This window comes from Carassius carassius, chromosome 5, assembly GCF_963082965.1.
Source record: "Carassius carassius chromosome 5, fCarCar2.1, whole genome shotgun sequence".
NCBI lineage: Eukaryota > Metazoa > Chordata > Actinopteri > Cypriniformes > Cyprinidae > Carassius > Carassius carassius.
The window spans coordinates 19,167,127-19,188,292 of NC_081759.1; the positions used below are offsets into that span (position 1 = coordinate 19,167,127).

The window sequence follows — 21,166 nt, forward strand, 5'->3', positions numbered from 1 at the left end:
TTTTTAAAGAAATTAATACTTATATATATATATATATATATATATAATACTTTTTTACATCAGATTTTGTTTGGATGTTTTTTTATTCATCATAGAATCCTGGGGGGGTTGATGGGCATGGTACATCAATGCTACCTACAAAACCAAACCAGATGAAAGCATGTCAGTAGGGATGTAATGCAAACAGTGCATTTGGATGTACCTCCATTAAGTGCCTGTGGACTGTGTAGGCAGCATTCTCCAGTTTTCAGACACTACTAGGGAGTGAGAGAGGGAAGAGGAGGGGAGAGGGAGGATCCGAATTCCTCCACAGGTGTGTGTGTGTGTGTGTGTGTGTTTGTCTGAAAAAAGGTGCTCCTAATCGGAGCTGATTATCTGCAAGTTGCATCTCTCCTAATAACACCTCGTCCGTCACATGCTCACTCATCTGGGGTGGCTCTGACAGAGAGACCCTGTCAGAAGAGGAGGGATAGAGGAACTTGAGAAGGAAACTTAAACCAGTAATTAGGTTCAGCTCATCTGGGTAGGGGAAAGGGCCCCATTTCTTCACTGTGTTAACAAAAGGGCACCCAAAAACAAGTAATGCTGACACCTTTATCATTTAATAAGTATTAATGTACAAAGTCATTAGAGTGATTATTTTGAAATAATGTCCAGCTGACTGGGCATTATCCCTCTTACTATGCAGCCATTAACCTAAAAAAATAATACAGTGTAATTAGTATGCATGTAAATTGAAATCATTTGAGAAAATGAGAGTGAAATGACAATTTAAGTAGTCAATATACAATACAAAAATATTTACTAAATTTTACTATTTAGGGGTATATAAGGTACAAACTACAAAGATGTACCTTTTAGGCTATATATGTGTGCAATATCCGCAGTAATATATGCATCACGGCATATAAGAGGGGCAGCCAGAACCTGACAGCATTGTGCTAAGTGTTGCATTTATATCGATAATGACTAATCTAGTGTCCAAATCTAAAAGATATTGAAAAAACATCATCTAATTTGGTTTAATTGCCATTAACAGCCAAATGTTTAATTGGCAGTTAGACATACCCCTTTTATCTCAGAGTGGTCCTCCAGTGAACATCCCCCCCCTCCACACATGAACACACACACTCACACGCAGTGCACACAAAGAGAAGAAAATAATTCATTTGTCAACTAGATTAGATTAGATTAGATTCAAGTAACTAATGGATGAAATTTATTGTCATTTAATATGACATGCATGTTTTCTATAAAGTAACTAAATGTTTACTGGAAATTGTATTGAACTTTTTGATCTAATTATGTGAATTATGCACCGAATGGATTAAATATTTATTGATATGTGATGGTGGTTAAATGGAGCTAATGAGCGATACAAAATATTCTCTGCCTTCAAGTCATCAGGTAAAAGAGGCTTTAGAAATGAGTAGAGCTTTAAAGGCCTGATTACCTGTACAAACCCATTTACTGCAGGTCAAACAGCTCTACTGGGATAAGGACAGTAAGAGGGTCTGGAATGAGATATTTGTCTTACATCAATCACTTGCCAGGTTGCAAAGCATGTGCAAAGACCTTTACATGTCCTAAAGCTTTAATTAAGTCTAGCTCTGACTGCCCACCAGAAATGCATTTCTCATTTCAAACATTTATAAGTTGGTGAGATAATGGTTTTGTCTGGCTCTATTAATTTATTCAAAACTACATTAGAAAATCCATTCATACCTACCCGGATCACTTCATTAATTTATTGACTTAAACATAAGTATTAATTAATTAAAATGAAATGAAACCAAGGGTCTCATTAAAAGGTTTAATTAAAAATAAAATAAATAAATAATAATAATAATAAAGAAAACTTTTTGCAACTTGTTATATGGCATAATCTACTATTTTTATATATATATATATATATATATATATATATATATATATATATATATATATATATATATATATATATATATATATATATATATATCTTACAAAGAATATGCTGTTTTTTTTCTAAAGTATTATTAATATTTGTCACTTGTTTGCCAAATCTGGTATAGGAGAAAAGAAAACCCACATGACCATATACAGTGACAGAAACTATTAAATATGTGGTATATTTATGATGTGGCAAGATAGGTTTTTCATGATAAAAATAATAAGAATTCTTCGTGATTAAAAAAAAAAAAAAAGTTTTTTTCTTTAAATAATGACAAAATTTAGTATGAACCATTAATACAAACAAAACATTTCCGAGAAATGGACAAATGTACATCTGTTCACTGTGTATAGTGTAATATCTCAAATCTAATCGTGCCTGATCAAACATATTTTCAAAAATACGTAAACAGTCTGTAATAGGAAAGATGCTTAAGCCATATTCCTAATATTTAGGTCTTTACACGGTATGACAAATATGGATTACAGCCCCAGATCATTCGATTTCTATTTGTAACAATTACATGTCACTATTTGCATGTCAAGCGTGAGGTGGTCCCCATGACGCCCTTCTGGTCTGTCCTGCACTGGCGCAGCTGTGGGGGGTTCAGTCAAACAGATGGGCTCAGACTGCCCTCCGCCCTTTACGGGTACCTCCCACACATGCATGTATACAAACTCTCTCCCTTTACCGTCCACACACAGCACACACTGACATCCATACAAAGGACAGCTGCCCGTACCTGCCAACTTTCAAGCCTGGACTAATTACTTCACAGTCATCAGTTACCCAATGGGCCCTGGACAACAAAAGCAGAGGGCTGGGGGATCATAACTTCACAGAGCTTCATAAGAAAGGATCATTTATCAGGACTAACAAGCCGAGCTACACAATGATGGTCTCTTCACTCACATCTTCACAAAAGTTTCACCATCAAGCACCAATGTTATGAGAGCACAATATCACAAACGATTAGTTATACCCTCTATATGTTTTTAATAAAATGTAAATAGCACATAAATGCTGAAGGGTGTAAAAATATTTATCAATGGTGGAAATTTTGATTGGACATGACATGAATATATAAAGGATGAATGCATAAACAATGCATAAAGGAAACAAAAAGATGGATGTGTGATTTGCTCAGGATGGGTCAATTCTGGTGGCAACTTAGTAAAGAAAATTATTTTAATATGGCCAGGGGCAGCTGGCCATATTAAAGTGCATGAATGTAGGACAAATTATGACATAGGACATATCTAGCTTTAATATATACAAAGAAAATTAAGTGCAAGAGGGCCTAGGGCTAGATGTTATATAAGGAAATAAGTGTATCTTAGTAAATATAAGGTATTAAGTCTAAAGTCTACCGAATTTGTTTTTACTAGCACAATTGTGTATGTCCGTTTCAAACATCTAGTTAAAAAAACTCTTACATTATTATTATATAATTAATTAAATTCTTAATTTAAAAAGTCATTATTCATTAGTAATATTAGGCTTACAAACAATCGGTTCTAAAAAAAAAAAAAAAAAAAACACGTGCTCAGTCAAAGAAAACAAATTGATTAAAAGACTGAATTTATAATAATATAGCATAACCAAAAATGTATTTTGTAAAGCAGTCATATCTGAACACAACGTGTAAGAAGGTGGGGTGAAAATCCCAAGAAAGTGCAAAAATTATACAAATTGTTTTGGGAAAGTTGTTATACTCTGTGTTGGCACAGACCAAGTTTTAGTCCAATGTGATGATACAATCATTTTCAGGAAAAAAAAAATCCTCTCCATGCCAAAATGACCAGAACACAACATGAGGGTTAAAACATATTATAATATGTATTAACCAAATATTGTGTGTAGTCTTAAAGATGACAGAAACAGGTTCTGAATTTCTACAGTAGACGACAGCTTGTGTATTTGTTGCTGCGGGATCTTTTAAACACTATATTACTATGAAATAAATATAATGTTTTCCTTGCCATTATAAAAAAGTAATAATAATAAAAAAAGACAAGTAAATTAAAATGTACACAGATACAATTTAAGGAGTGACTTCCGCAGAGTGAAAAATGATAAAATGTTGAGAAAAAAACAAAAACAAAACAAACAAAAAAACTTGTGAAACAATAAGACAGAAAAAGATTTCTATCACAGCGAACTGAGCCAGAGCTCTAAGAGAGGGAGAAAGAGAAAATGGAGAGAGATATAAAGAGAGATGGAGACAGAAAGGGACAGGGAGGGCTGGAGGTGGGGTGCTTACTAATGAGAGCAATGCCTAGATGGGCTGTAAATAGGAGTACCAATATATCAAAAGCTATTCTCTTCAGTGAAGGCTGTGAAATCTTGAGCAGACCCTTTCCTAATTGAATTTCATGCCTTGCTTTTGTCATGTGCCACTGCAGCTTCTGTCCCACCAGCTCTATACAACAGCAGTTGTCCAAAAAGGAGGGAGAGACTGTGCGCATGGGACTGAGAGATTAACACGGGGTGTATGTAGCATTCGGCTCGCCACGAAAAGTGTGCGCGGTCTTTAAAAAAACAAAAAAAACCCATCCGAGATTCAAAGTGCAATAACGGAGACGGAAGGAACATGTGGAGAGCTTCTGACAGGATACGAATGCAAGAGCGATTCCCCCACCTGCACACACTCCAGCCCCCGTCTCGACCCCACCACAAAGGCCCCTCCTCTGGCCAGATCAAGAGGCTGGATCCCATGAATTAATTACTGTCCGCCTCTCCGCCTCTGGGTTATTAATAGTATGAAATGAGCAATAAAAGGGCTAAGGAGTGGGAACAGGGGTGGCAGACTGCAGAGGTGATCCGGCGGGGGGACAAGAGGGGGGGATTTGCGGAGACAGAGAGAAACTTTTGTGGATGGGGAGAAAGAGAGCAGAAAAAACTATGGTGCTAATCTTCAATCCATCTGGGGTTCATTAGCATTTAGTGTGTTTGCAGTTGCCAATCAAGCCTTAAAGGCGCCTTTCTCATCCTCTTTCAGGCCTCCAATGTAAGCCCTGTTAGAATGGCGCGTAAAAGACTTGACAAAATATTTTTGGACAAGTGCTTTTGTCAGCGGCCTCACCCCCCCAAGGATTGGCCTCTGTACCGGCGCTCTCAACGGCACAAGAGCTCAGGCATACAATTCGCCTATTACAGCCGCAAAGCTTATTATCCCCCAAAATAGTTAATAATTAGATTAAAACTTCAAATAAATGAAGTGGTACTGTGAATGAGCCAGGCGTAGTCTCCCTACACGCAATCTGTCTCGCAGTCTATCAATATGGATTGCCGGGATCTCTCTCTTTCAGAAAGCATGCACAATACCACCGCAGATGCAGCCGTGAAGAAAATATTATAGCCATGTGTCCTTTCTTTGCAACACTAGGAATTCATGGTCTTTGCAATAGAGGCGGAGGCAGAGCGAAAGAAATAAGCCATTTGAATGTGTTTGTGGTTAGGTTCGAATAGCTATTCGCATTCATTTTATTTGCTGATTACAGTTGTGATCGACGTTGAGGTTAAAAGCAAAGAATGAAGAGCATAAATGCTGAGAGAGAAAATAAAACAGCTTTTCAAAGTATATCAATACATCTCTTCCTGGGTTTTATTTCAGAATTTAAAACCTATTTGTGTTTTTATATTTTGCAGCATTATACTGCCATTTATGCATGCATTGATGGGTTTTCTATTTATTATAAAGTGCTTACTGAGGACAACCTTCAGACTTTAGATGGAATAAAAGTATCTAAATGTCAGCTTCAGTCACTGTATTAAATTCCAGCCAGACGCAAAAGTCTGGGACGTCTAGTGGCAATGCTTTTTTTATTTTGTTTTTTTATTAAATAACCAACAATTTAAGTGAAAAATCATGGCATTTTGTAACTATTTTACATTTTTACATATGAATCTGCTTATTAACACTTTAGATTAAGGAACACATATTAAGAGTTTTTCCTCAATAAACTCCTAACTTGCTGCTTATTAAAAGTAGTTGTTTGTAGCAGTTATGTTTAGCTATGGGATGGCGTTAATCTAGAATATGGTCACACAGAATAAGGCATTTTGTTCTTTATAACAAACAGCCAATATGACAGAAATATGCATGATAATGTAATTAGTGAACAGTGTTCCCTAATCTAAAGTATTATGTTTGCACAAATTCATCTTAAATCTCTACTTTGGAAAATGTTTACGCTATAAAAAATCTGCATGAATTTCAGAAAGTTTATTTGGTACTTGTGGTTTAACAACAGAACTCAAGCTGCAAGAACAAAACCTGATGATCATGTTCACCAGTATGATTTGAGATGAGCCAAAAAGCATCTTAAGCTTCAATAGAAGAAAAACGGAATCAATGCAACCTAAAAATGCATAAAAAAAAAGAATTTTTGTTCTGTGTTTCTGTTTAATAAACAAGCTCCAAGTAGTCTCAGACTTTTGGCCTCCAGACACCAGTGTAACAGTGAAGGAGAAGCAGATCAGAAAGAAAGTCACAGAAAATGGAATTGGGTGGGGTGTGGGGGGGGTGCAATGATATTTTCTCATCTTGATGGTTTCACTCCATCTGAACAAACATTCACAGCTGGAGGCTTGAGAGAGAAAAGAGAGAGCTACATACTAAGGGTGAGAAAGGGTAAATGAGAGCGAAAGAGTGTGTGACATGTAGACAGAGGCGGTCTATAGAGGTTAAATACCGCTTAGTTTGTGAGGTCACATATACTTGATCTGATGAGAACATGTAACAGTAACGAGAAGAAAAGTGCATTTCTATCTTGAATTGAAGGCATTGTGAGAAATACCACTGATCATTAAATGAAATTCCAGCTGCATTTAGCATGAAAGTGAGTGCTGAAAAGAAAAAGTCATTTTTGTTTGAAGATACTCGTCCCTGGAGCTGCTATAGAATGTTTCTGCTTAAAAGAGAGCCGTCTATTTGAATGTGAAGAGAGATGGCCTACACAAGCACATGCACCTGCCACTTATTAGACAGACAAAAAATAAAAAAAAAGTTACTCTGTCAGTCATTCTAAAACTCTGAAAAAGAAAAAAAAACATCAAAAATCAGAATATGAACTTTTGAAGAGACTCTACATCCTGGTTGTCCAGATATCAGACGTGGCAGTGTAACACTGTTCTCTCTGGCAACCTTTTCAATCGTTTCTCGCTTTCTCTCTCCCTGACTCTCTTTAAATCCTTGGAACAGTTCAAGAGACAAATTGCTTCTTGTGCTGTATCAATGCATTTCATTTAAACCTCCACAGCAGGGGGGTCCGGCCGAAAGATGTCATTCTGCAAGAGAGGAAAAGATAAAAAATATGCGGGGGAGAAAGAGGAGAGCATTGGAGGCAAATGGGCCGTGAACTGAACCATCATGTAGCCGCTAAGAACCTGCTTGCAGGCTTTATTCAATCGCTTCTTATTGTGAAGCGGCGGGCAGCTGAATGCTCTCTTTCAGAGAGGTCTGCAGCATGAACTTAAAGCAAGTAAATTTCTATCTTTCTGCGCATTAGCTGCCTCATTGCCCTTCAATTGAGTCCCTAAGAGCCTAGAGAAAAGAAACTGGTGGCAGTGGAAAGAGGGAGAGAATGGAGTGAAAAGTTAGCCACATAGGCAGAGGATGGGAAAAAGAAAAGCAGGAATAGAAAAGAACCGGAATAAATTGAGCAACCATTTCCATCTCCATACTCCTGCACTTTCAAACGATGACTCTCGTAGTCTGTCAGTACTAATGACAGTTATCATAAAATCCTTGCTTTTTGATCGGTTCCAAAATATGCCTTGATTTAACCCGTGACCTCTGGCGAAATCTGAGGACAGAGCCAATGACCATCCCTCGGGCTCCTGCCGTGGTGTCAATCAGACAACAGAAGACAATGGAAATCACCGGCAGATCGGTCACACTTCCTGTAGCACTGTGAGGCATGATCTACCCCTCCTGCTCTTTCCTCTCCACCAGCACAACATCAACAGGTTGCTCTTGCCATGATCAAAGAGGCTCTTGTGTTTATCCAACATTGACAATAAGAGCAAATGTTAGATTTCGTGTCAGGGATAAAGGGCTATAGGAAGTGTGTCGAGAGCTGGGGGGGCTTGATGCCGACAGATCCCCTGAGACTGGAAGAGCACCTGATCACCTGAGAGCTGCGTGAGAGTCGAGGCAACAGGTGGATCCTGCAGAGCTGAACATATCACTGTTACTGTTAGGTCTGAATTAAGCATGAAGGGGTTGCAACCTCTGTAGCTGTTAGCACATGCCCAATATAACACATCCCACACATACTATACTGAAAGAGGTTACACTAGATTTTAAAATGGCGTTGTTACAGTCTAATTACAAAAAGTTTTAATACATACTTAGTATAGGGTTAAGATTAGGGTGTTTATGCATGATTTACTGTAATTACTATAGTAAAAACATGTAACTATGCTACCTTTCTAAAAAATATTAATGAATCAGATTTAATTCATATTTTCTTTAAAGATGAAGTGTGTCATTTCTGTACCACTAGCATCACCAATTACAAAAATGAATGTTTCCCAAAATACTGAATGAAAGTTTTTCCACACACTCCCGCAGTCTGAACCCATACAGACACACTCCACTGGTTGAGTTAAATTCATTGATCTCATGGAATTATTAGGCCCATTTTATTTCCAACCCTTTCTGACACAATATGTACAGTATGAGGGGGGAAAACATGTTTGTGTGTTTCTTTTCATCATCATTTAGAGTTATACTATTACTAAAATAAATGAAGAATAATTTATTTAGATAGTTTGCTTTAAAGGGTCCTCTTGTTGGCCCCCTTGGAAGTTTGCTGAGGCTCCCTGGTTAAGGACCACTAAAGAAACACAACGTACTATTTTTCTATAACTAGTGCATGATGCCGCTAATTTAATGTTGTTATATATTTTAAATATTGTATCTTATCGCGACAAATGGAGTATTCTGCTGATAGTAGGAGGCACAAGGAGAAAATAGAGGGCATCAACTTTCCAAGGAGTTTGTGTCCTATGCAAACTGAATACTCTGTGTATTTGATCTGCGATACTGGAACCACCGTTTTGTTATATTTCATCAGTTCAGTGTGGTCACCTTTAATTTAATGCACTCAACCACATTGACACTTAAAGTTTGATTCTGTTCTGTGCAATTTCTCATCTGAATTTAACTGGTCCATATATATATATATGGTTTTTAAATCAGAAGGGTTTAGAGTATGGATGGGGGATAATTAAATATATAAATGTTTTACATTAGCAAAGGTGTACATAAATACCTCTGAGGGGATAGTTCACCCAAAAATAAATATGTCATAATTTACTCACCCTCAGGTTGTTCTAAACCTGTATGAGTATCTTTTTTTCTGTTTAGCAAAAAAGATGATAGGTTTAAAAAAAGATTACACTTGATCAGTTTTTTTTTTTATTTATGATACTTGATGCATGATATCACAAATTTAAGAGTTTACTACCAAAAAGTTGACCTCAAATCTTACTAAAATGGACTAAAAGTCATAAAACCCCAGATTATCATTAATATCATCCTTCCACTACAGTCAGACATATCAACCTAGTGCTAAGATAAATAGTTGGTGTCTATGTATTACACCGTGATGTACAGGCGAAGAGGTGATTTGTAGATGTAACTCTGTATTGACCAATCAGCATCCAGAATGATGGAGCCGTTTTGTGTCTTGGAGAGAGGAGATAAAAACATCAATGGGAGAACAAAGATTATTCGGATCGCAATCACAAATCAACTACTGATCAAATTATCTGATGATCGGTCACCAATATCACCGAACTCACAGTGCCAGCACTGAGTCAGACAACTGTTTAACTAGACGGTCCGTCAGATGATTGACAGCACTAACAAGTGTGAGAAAGAAGCCACATTTCCACACACGTCACATCAAAGAGCAGAACAAGCATGACACCATTGAATCTGACTTGCTGAACTTGATCAACCCTCACCGATGACCCCTTTTATGGCTTATGAGGAGCGTCGCTCATGAATGCCTCCGATTTTGCAGCGCATGGTTAATGGTGACATTTGGCTGTCGGGGTGCTCTGAGTAAAAGCGTCCCGCACACACAGTGGCCTGCGGCTGGGACTCTAACAATGGCCCGGCCCACAGTGGACACACACACTTCCAGCTGTGGCTGACCATCCTGGCCTCTTCTCTGGCTCCCATGAAATTGGAAATTATCAGGGCCGTTTCTGGTGACAAATCATTGTCTGTGTGTTCCTGCCACTTTGCGAGGAGGAGAACAGACCCAAGGAGAGAAGAAACTCTTTTTGATGGGACTTGAAGGCTGACCTCGTCACCCTTATCCTTCAAAATGCTGACCCCCACAGATATGGACTCAAAGTGTTGCCTGAGGTTGACTCTCTTAAAGTGCTACATTGATCTTTAACCGTTCCCACATTTCCTGTAGAGGCATTGAGACCTTCAATATGCCAAAAGGAATGCTGGACTCTTCCATCTCCTCGCCTATACCTTTAACTAGAGGCTTGTGAATAGGGTTTGTATGGTAAACCTGAAGTATCTCCATTGACCTGCGGCTGAACTTTGCTGTACCAACAGCATCTATTCAAACTCATGCTCCTGCAGCCAAAAAAGGAGGCAGTATTTGTTTATAAATACAGTTTCCTTCACAGAGTAGTTGCTGCTTGGCTAAAGGCTGAGCAAGTGAATTGAGCTCAAGGAGGAAAACAAAAAGATAAAGGGAAAACAGTGACCGCCAGTTGTATTGCCAGAGGGCCTGCTCTTAATATCAAACCTAAATTGATACATTTCTTACAAATAAAGATTCATCAAGGAAAACAAATGGTGCCAACTAGAAATAGCACTCTTGCAAAGAAGGACTGCATTGGTAGCGAATAATCATTAAGGGGGAGCGGGGAAAGTGGTTGAAGAGGTTACACCTCATAAAATTTTTAAGTCAAACCAGACAAATGTGTTTTCTTGATAGCAGTTCTTCTGTTGTTGTTTCAAAGCCCTTTTTTATATTAGAATAATTAAAGCTTTATTCAGGATTCCTGTAAGCTAAAGTTCCAGTATCATAATATTTTGGTAATAACATGTGAACACAATAAAAGTGCAGACATACATGAAACAGGGTCCACACCCACTCATCTAATGAATGCATTTCAGATAAGAGGAGCTGTGTTTTTCAGGAATGTCACAGCAGGGCACGTTGTCATGTTATCTTATATTAAACAATGTCAATCACCGTATTTGATTATGAATAATAAACCAACTGTTTGACAAGTTTTCATAATTGTTTACACTTTAGATTTTAGAAGCCTATAATTGGTCATTAATATGCTAGAACTTGCCATTGGGTTACTTTATTTTATGCCATTTTGTCTTGGCTAATAACAGTGAAAATATTAAATAGTTGTTTGGTAGTCATATCATTAAGCTAGAAACTGACATTTAAAATGCCAGTGGTATCTGAACACAAACTGACATTAAAAAATAAGCCTAAAATAAGACTAATATTCACTGGAGCAAAGGTTGACAGCTTAGTGCAGATACGTGCCAGAACAGTCAGTATAAGTCTTTCTAGATTCTACCATTCTGTATTTAATAAACTTTCCATTTCAGTCTGAATATTGATGAACGTTTTTTTGCACGTTGGGTTCTATACAATATGTAGTGAACAGAAACAGTAAAGAAAAAAAAAATCAACAATTACTTTACTTAATTAGCAATAGCTTATTTGAAGACTTGAGTGGGTAAGTAAGTGAATCAATAATTACGCCAACATGAAGCGACTAAAATATCACATTTAATAAACCAGTTTGACGCGACTGGTCGGCGTGAAGTCTCACAGACCAGAAACAGCTACAGCGCCCTCTACTGCTCACGAGTGTCTGACCTCGCTTCAGACGAGCTTCCGCTGATAACGGCAGTTAATGTAATTATTGCTACAGTTAAACCTTAAATATTTCTATCAAAAAATGTAAACTGAAAAGGACACAAAAGTAGTAGTGAACATAATAGTGTGAATGGGAGTAAAATCACCTTTACGCGTTGCAGCCGAACACAAAGCGCTTGTGACTGGGACAGAACCGAGGTTCTCTGGTGATCCTGTTGGGTTTTCCTGAGAGGATTTCTGTCTAACAGCAAAACGTCGTCTAGGTAGGACAGGATGCGTCATATCTCTTGTGTTCTCTTGGTTAACAAACGTACAAGGTAATATAATGCACATGAGGGGACTTTCCGCACGGTCACATTTTTGCTTTTAGGGGGTTTTCGAGGAGGAATCTGCAGACAGATACACAAAATCATTTAAAAACGATTTTCTTAAAAAAAAACATTCTATATATTTTATATTATAATTGTAATACATTAAAAAGTCAAGCATTCTTGTAGCAAGCAATGTTGGCTAATTAATCTGTAAAGTTTAGGCCTATAAAAAATCTGAGCACTTCACATTGTGTCGAATTGTCTTTTGACATCGTGCTTGTTGTGAAGGTTTAGCAGACATGGACATGATGACCAGTGTTTTGAATATGAAAGCTCAAACATTGTTTCTTTTTATATTTAGACAACCGCCTTCAATGACCATTCATCTGTTTTCATGTCATGTAGACCAAAAGGATTGGTTTTTGAATATCACTAGTTTTATTGTTGATTACTAAAAAATAAAAGATAAAAAAAATTAAACAACAACGACATTTTTTCCCTTTATATGTCAAAACATATTCAAAACACTTAGAAAACCAATATTTGTCAATTCTTTTTTTGTACAAAGAGGATAAACACTGATAATATTGGCATCTCACTCTCTGCTTGTTTCGAAAAACACTAGAATTCACTTTTTGTAAACTTCAAAGTGACCTGACGATAGACAGCGAACACGCTAATAAACTAACAGCTTCTTACACAGACATGAGAAGCCAATGAATCTTCAGAATGGAACGCTCTTCATAATGGCCATTAAACTTTTTTGTCCTTACATTTAACTACTTTGAAATGTTAGAAAATATTCACGAATAAGAGTCTCTCTTTTTCGAAGCCTTGAACTTGTTTAGCCTTTTGACGGGGAGAGATTGACACATTTAAGACAAATTACGTTTGCAAAAATTTTCAACACCGCAACAATATCAGTTAAAATCCAGCCCAGAGGCATCACATAGAAAATTACTGACTTAAAAAAAAAAATTGACTTTCCATTTTACTTCAAATTAATTTTGCGATCAATTATGTGGCTTAAATGAACTTAAAAGCATAATGATCTATATATCTTAAGGATTTGTCTTTGGTTTGCTGATTTGCAATTGGCACCGAAATAAAAAGGCAGAGAAAGATGGCAAAGGAGATAAATTTGTTATTCTTTCAACATGGTTGCAGCTTTTATAACACGGATGCTTCAGATTTTCAATGGGGTTCTCAAATAACAGAATCTGACCCGAAACTTAGAAAATAAATATGATAAACTAATATGTCTAAAAGTGCTGGTGAAAATAATTCAGTAAGCACGCAAGATGAACACACAGACAGTGCATGAGATGTGGAGAGCGGGTCGTTCTGTTGGTCCTGGGGTGTTTGTGAGGCCACCTCTCAATTGGCTCTTTCCTCCCTAAGTAGTGTACCTGCTCTGTGTGAAAGCTGTTGCCAAAGGGCAAACTACTGAGTGAGCGAGCAAGCCGTTTGAGTTCAGTCCCGTCTCACCAGTCTTTCTTCTTCTCATCCATGGACACTCCACCTGGACCTAGTGCTACCACCAGCAGAAGGCCTCCGATCACCGACGTGGTCTGGAAGAAGTCGTACTTGAGGAAGTCGTGCATGGGCTTGTAGGCTGGTATGGTCCAGAAAGCATTAAAGTACACGTTGATCGCCAGTAGCCAGATGACCAGGGTTAGGGCGGCTAGTTTAGTCTTGAAACCAATCGCTACCAGAACAATAAGTGCTGTGCCCACCAGATTCTGCAAGATCTAAAACCAAACACAGACACATTAGAAAAAGGAAGTCAGAAAGACACACCAGACAAATGTGGAATGGTTACACAGGAAACTTAAAATTTAACACTACAGAAATCAGGTAGGTAGGCTACAGAAAACCTGGTCACGTCTGACCTCTAGTGGTGAAATGGATGATTACAATACAATCAATACTATAGCTGGGAATTGCTATGCATCAGCTAAACAATATGGCAAATAATTAATGTTTAATTTCCAAATATAGTTCATTCAAAATTTTGGAATTAGTGCGTTTTTATTTAAATCAATTCTTTTATTCAGCTAGGATGCAATGAATTGATCAAAATATAGTAAAAACATTGTTACAAAATACTTCCATTTTAATAAGTGCTGTTCTTTTGCACTTTACATTAATCAGAGAATCCTGAAATAATATGCAACAAATGTTCTCACTATTAATAATAATTATAAATTCTTCTTGAATATCAAATCAGCATTTTAGAAAGATTTCTGAAGGATCACGTGACATTGAAAACTGTGGTACTGATGCTGAAAATTCAGCTTTGCATCACACAAATAAATTACATTTTGCAATATACTCATATAGAAAATAGTTCCTTTAATTGCTAATAATACAATATTGTTGTTTTACAGTATTTGTGAGCACAAATTACTTGCTGACCCAAACTTTTGAACAGTATCCATTTTTCAGCCTTAATGTAGTCTGTCTTTTTTTTTTGTGTAGTTTTGATCATGGCTTCTGAGAAAGAGGAAGAAGCATCATGCAATCCTGTATATATGCCTAATATGGATGTCAGATGAATTAATGGCAAAATACTGACATCTGGCCTATAATGTCAAAAACAACAAGATAGGCAAAGCATTTCTTTCCTCTCTTTTATAGGTTGAATATGTATGTATTTTCCCGTCCTAACGATGTACATTGAAAATATTTGAACATTCTGTCCTTGCTGTCCATGACTGCATCAGAACAAATTGTGACTCACAACAACTGCTTTATTGTAACAGTGTTTGACATCAGTGCTGGTAATTGTCTTGCCTTTCTACTATAATTCAGCATTGCTTTATGATGCAATTGACACAAAAACTCAACCACCAACCCACATCCTGAGCACCACAATCACATCTTCTGAGCCCGATGCACTTATCTGCAGGAACAGCTGAACCTGGGGCAATAAACTTTTAGACATTCTGCCAAGTCATAAGATGTGGTTTATGAGCACATTTATAAAGCCAGAAAAGGCCAACTATAAATGATAATGATTCCACATTCAGTCATATGTAAACAGGGCTGATCGAGGACCTAAATCCTGTTCTAAGCTTGATGCTACTAAGTGTTGAAAGATTAGCAAAACATTTGTATAAAAAGGTGATTTTGAGAAACTGCAATATTCTAAATGCCATTTCCTGCAATATCAGTAGAATTTTTTTTTTTTTTTTTTTTTTTTTTTACAAGCAACTGCCGCTGTTAACATTAAGACCTTGATTAGTTTGCAATCCTAAGGGATGATGTCCTGATGACAGCATCAGTGCAGAAAGTGCTCTTAAACAATACACACAGTTTACCATTGAAAAGTATGGGGTCAGCAAGATTTTTTTGGAAAGAAATATCAAACATTAAAATAAAACTGAATGCTGAATAAAATTCTAGCAATAATGCATTTTGGGGAAGTCGTGGCCTAATGGTTAGAGAGTTTGACTCCTAACCCTAGGGTTGCGGGTTTGAGTCTCAGGCCGGCAATATCACGACTGAGGTGCCCTTGAGCAAGGCACCAAACCCCCAACTGCTCCCCGGGTGCCGCAGCATAAATGGCTGCCCACTGCTCCAGGTGTGTGTTCACAGTGTGTGTGTGTGTGTGTGTGAGTGTGTGTGTGCACTTAAATGCAGAGCACAAATTCTGAGTATGGGTCACCATACTTGGCTGTTTGTCACGTCACTTTCACCTTTTGACTTAAACTGATCAAAATTGACTGCTAAATAAATTGTTATATAAAGATATTATAATGTATAACAAAACATTTACAAACTTTTTAAAAATAAGGTTATAATTTACAAATTTATTATATAGAACAATTATGTAAAATATCAGTAAATAATATGAACAATTCAAAACATTATATATATAATTGCCATTCTTTACCGTTACATTATTATTTTTTTCATAAAATATTGTAGTCTATTTTTTTTTTTAAACTTAACATCTACCCAGAATGCATTATAGTAATAAGAATAGTATTTTCTACCATTAAAGAGATGAAAATGTCAAAAAAACAAAAAAAAAAACCTTAATCCTAAAGATTTTTAAACCTACGCAATATAATTTGGTTTTGATTTGTGAAGCTGAACCTAGAGATTTGTTTGTGATTCACCCATTTAGCATGCTGAGAATATTTGCTCACCGAGAGGAAGCTTGTATCAAAGTGCAGCAGCGTCATAAACATAAGCACCAGCAGGACTCTGCCACCCAGCTGCATGTACTGTTTAGGAGAGCTCTCTCTCATAGTGGGAACCCCAGCAAACATACTCCTGCCCTCAGAGCGTGACTCCGCAAGCAGCAGCAGCAGACCTCCCCCCAGAGCCAGATTCCTGAAACACAGAGAACATGACGAGACCAGAGCATAAAACACACTATGACATACTCATTCCTAGCTTATCCTGCAAAGAACTTACCTCATCAAAAACTTTGGGTCCCAGAGAATGCTATAGGCAACAGTCTGCAAAAGATAAAGATCAGCTCTGTAATTAAACAGTTTAACTTAATTACAGTCCTGACCAAAGATAACATCCAATTACAATCTTAAAGAACATAAACAGAAAGCTCACACCTGTAAGGCGATGAGACCAAATAATCCAAAGCAGGCATACTGCACAAAATTCCTGCTCAGGATCAGTATACAGCCACCTGTAAAACAGATAACGAAACATTCCATATAAAAATCTGAAGATGATCCAAGTCACCAGAGATATTTCCTCTGAACACACTTCTTACCCAGCTGTCCGAGTAAGTTGATTAAAACAAACAGTGTGGCCAGGAAGACGCCACATCCCCACGTCGTCTCAATATATTCTTTCTGCTCGCTCCACTGGAACCACATGCGAATGCCGTCCTCCAGGAAGGTGCTAATCAGACACAGACGCGCTATATGGGGCAGGTACTGCTTCGTCACTCGAAGGAACTAGAGATGAACAAAAAGACAAAGATATGAAAACCCCCAACTTTAGGTATATGCAGCAACTAAAGTAATGCTTGCCTTAACACAAATGTGACTCTGTACCACAAAACCAGTCTTAAGTGTCAATTTTTCGAAACTGAGATTTATACATCAGCTGAAATCTGAATAAATCAGCTTTCCATTGATGTATGGTTTATTAGGATTGGAAATATTTGGCCGAGATAGAACTATTTAAAATCTGGAATCTAAGGGTGCAAAAAAATCTAAATACTTAGCAATGCATGTTACTAATCAATAATTAAGTTTTGATATATTTATGGTAGGAAATTTACAAAATATTTTCATGGAAGATCCTAATGATTTTTGGCATAAAAAAAAAAAATCTATAATTTTGACCCATTCAATGTTTTTTTTGGCTATTGCTAAATACTTAATGTCATTCTGAACATACCTATATTTTAGGGCAATTATTACTGATGAAGAAGGCACAGCTTCACGATCATGTGCATTCAATTTCATTCAACTTCAATTAGAGAACATCCTAGGTCAGCATGAAGGACCATGTTGTGATATATCACCATTCAAAAGGTTTGAGATCAACTTTTAATCAGCAAGGATTCATTCAATTCATCAAAAGTGACTAAAGATATTCATAATGTTACAAATGATTTCTATTTTAAATAAAGCCATTTCAAGAAATTGGGGTTCATAAAAAACATTAAACACCACAACTGCTTTCAACACTGTTAATATTAAACGTTTCTTGAGCAGCAAATCTACAAATTGGAAAGATTTCTAAAGGATCATGTTACTCTAAGGACTGGAGTAATGGCTGCTGAAAATGTATCTTTCCCATCACAGGAATAAATTATATTTTAAAATACGTTAAAATAGAAAACTTATTTCAAATTGTAATAAAAGGTTCACTACATTACGGTTTTACTGTATTTTTGTTCACATAAATAAGGCCCTGATGAGCATTAGAAACTTCTTTCAAAAACATTTTCAAAAAGTCTTTTGATCAGTAATCCAAGTCAACATAAAGCAATTAGAAAGCTATTTTAATATCTACTTAAAAAGCCAAAAAAACAACAACAAAAAGAAATATAAATCCATCCTAGTGTGAATAGTTTAGATTTACACAAGCGTCATATTACTTCAACTAAGTGCTGAAACTCTTCAAATGAATGCTGCTTAATGTTTAACCTCTGAGCTTTAAATACCCTTTTCACTTTCCCCCACATTTTCAGTCAGTATCAGAGCACAGGTGGCCAAATACACATCCATTTGCAACTGAAGACTTATGAGTACGTCTCCAGCATTGAAATATCACTGTGGTGTACTCGTAATAAATCTTTTCCACTTCCTCATGTAACAGGTGTTGAATAGATATGTACAGGGAAGCAAAAAGATAAGATTACAGGATATTATATTCTCATTCCTTAACACTGTAACATGAGCTAGCTTGTAAAATGAAAGTAAAAGCCAATGGTAGATTCTAGAGTTCTGTTATTTGTGAATGAAAATAATCAGATCGCAAGAATACTAAAATGCATAGACTTTGTCAATACATGGCAGGGGTTGATAAAACTCTAAACCATCTGCTGATCAAACTCTACACTCTTATGTGAGCTTTGACACCGGCCTCGATTAAGCCCCGCCCCCAGACGATCCACATCAGCACTAAGAAGACAACGGGCCAATCAGCATTCAACAAGTACCAAGCAAGCCTAGATGAATGGGACGAGATCTCAGGGCCAATGTCTGCCTGTGTGTCAAAATACTTTACTCGCAGTCTGTGTATCTGGAGGGTATCGGACTTGTTTCCAAGCAGCACAGGAATATCGAAGGGTACAGGATTCGCCTTCTGTTACATGTTATTAAAGGCAGGATTGCTGAATGAGAGTTGCATGAACCAAAAATGGGAATTTGAATATTGTTATTGTGCTATAAAACTACACTTGATGATAGCTGTCATCGCCTGGGGTTCAATCAATTTACTAAAATAACTTTAAATTAGGCCATAAATAAATAAGAAGCTGATGGCAGTGATGGCCTCGTTTCAGCCTTGATAAACATTCACAACTCGAGTTTACACCCACATAATAATTTCATATTTATAAAGCTGATTCCTATTATTAAGCCCATAAAAAAAAAAAAAAAAAAAGCACAGCATGAAACAGGGCCCCAAACACATCCAATAATCCTGCAAAATCAGATTAAACAACACAAGGCATCAGATTAATCTCCTGCTGTTAATTTCCAATTGCATATGGACAACAAAACCATATTTTTCTAATCAGTCATCTTTTATGTTGGGTATAATGAGTAGCATACACTCTTGCTTCATCATATGAACACGTTTGAAGACACTGATGAAAACGATTCGAGGATAAAGTTTGCATGCCATTCAATCATTTTGGGTTCACAGAAATAAAGTATATGTACTTATATATCTTTAATAGATATAATCGTCAAATATCAGTACACGAAAGCAGCCAAAACACAGTTTTTCTTTAAAGTATTGCGAATACTTAAGTCAGTCCTTCGAGTCGCAAGACTAGAATTTAGTCAATAAACAAACCTCATTTGCAACCAAGCAAACAAGACGAAACTATAGACGCAGACATGGACATTATTCCTGAACTTCGAAAGCATTTGTTTATTAAAGAAGAGTGGTCTCCGTGATTTAGTGTGCAAGTTGACTGGCAGGGCCTTCTGCTCTCTTACCCGATCCGCCACGTCCTCCGCGTTGCTCATCAAATCATTTTGGGCCATGACACCAAACTCCGAGAGCCGATTTCCGTCTGCAGGACACCTTGGCTTGTTCGTGTGCTTTTAATCGATATCTATGTGTGCTCGCAGGTGTGTTACAGGTCTCGCACTAGCCTTGCTTTGCCGTCGTCTGTGTGTGTACTAGAATTCCATCTCCGCCCCATAATGCCCTGCAGCTCGTTCTGGCGCCGCCTGTAGGACACGCATGTCTCTGCATGCCACGTGTACTGATGCAGCCAGAGAGCTCGAGCTAAGACGAGACTAATGACATACAGTCATGGCCAAAAGTTTTGAGAATTACATTAATATTAGTTTTCAAAAAGTTTGCTGCTAAACTGCTTTTAGATCTTTGTTTCAGTTGTTTCTGTGATGTACTGAAATATAATTAAAAGCACTTCATACGTTTCAAAGGCTTTTATCGACAATTACATGACATTTATGCAAAGAGTCAGTATTTGCAGTGTTGGCCGTTCTTTTTCAGGACCTCTGCAATTCGACTGGGCATGCTCTCAATCAACTTCTGGGCCAAATCCTGACTGATAGCAACCCATTCTTTCATAATCACTTCTTGGAGTTTGTCAGAATTAGTGGGTTTTTGTTTGTCCACCCGCCTCTTGAGGATTGACCACAAGTTCTCAATGGGATTAAGATCTGGGGAGTTTCCAGGCCATGGACCCAAAATTTCAACATTCTGGTCCCCGAGCCACTTAGTTATCACTTTTGCCTTATGGCACGGTGCTCCATCGTGCTGGAAAATGCATTGTTCTTCACCAAACTGTTGTTGGATTGTTGGAAGAAGTTGCTGTTGGAGGGTGTTTTGGTACCATTCTTTATTCATGGCTTTGTTTTTGGGCAGAATTGTGAGTGAGCCCACTCCCTTGGATGAGAAGCAACCCCACACATGAATGGTGTCAGGATGCTTTACTGTTGGCATGACACAGGACTGATGGTAGCGCTCACCTTTTCTTCTCCAGACAAGCCTTTTTCCAGATGCCCCAAACAATCAGAAAGGGGCTTCATCGGAGAATATGACTTTGCCCCAGTCCTCAGCAGTCCATTCACTATACTTTCTGCAGAAGATCAATCTGTCCCTGATGTTTTTTTTGGAGAGAAGTGGCTTCTTTGCTGCCCTTCTTGACACCAGGCCATCTTCCAAAAGTCTTCGCCTCACTGTGCGTGCAGATGCGCTCACACCTGCCTGCTGCCATTCCTGAGCAAGCTCTGCACTGGTGGCACTCCGATCCCGCAGCTGAATCCTCTTTAGGAGACGATCCTGGCGCTTGCTGGACTTTCTTGGACGCCCTGAAGCCTTCTTTACAAGAA

At 37.6% G+C, this 21,166-nt stretch overlaps 1 protein-coding gene across 1 annotated transcript; it reads right to left on the bottom strand.

Annotated features, from left to right (window-relative positions):
* Positions 1 to 13,263: 13,263 nt before the first annotated feature.
* On the bottom strand, positions 13,264 to 20,021 carry LOC132140915 (surfeit locus protein 4-like). The gene is made up of 6 exons (XM_059549979.1): positions 19,799 to 20,021; positions 16,885 to 17,071; positions 16,721 to 16,797; positions 16,566 to 16,609; positions 16,295 to 16,481; positions 13,264 to 13,888 (listed from the first exon to the last, which is right to left on the bottom strand). The coding sequence occupies exons 1-6, from the start codon at positions 19,844 to 19,846 to the stop codon at positions 13,622 to 13,624; spliced, it is 810 nt and encodes a 269-aa protein (XP_059405962.1). The 5' UTR covers positions 19,847 to 20,021; the 3' UTR covers positions 13,264 to 13,621.
* Between the last annotated feature and the right edge of the window lie 1,145 nt (positions 20,022 to 21,166).

Bases quoted from the DNA above. Each gene is read 5' to 3' on its own strand.
- LOC132140915 (XM_059549979.1), bottom strand. From the start codon at position 19,846: ATGGCCCAAAATGATTTGATGAGCAACGCGGAGGACGTGGCGGATCGG. The intron at 16,798-16,884 runs GTAAGAAGTGTG...TCTGTTTTACAG, and splicing joins CAACTTACTCGGACAGCTGG to GTGGCTGTATACTGATCCTG. The intron at 16,482-16,565 runs GTAAGTTCTTTG...TCTGTGTTTCAG, and splicing joins GACCCAAAGTTTTTGATGAG to GAATCTGGCTCTGGGGGGAG.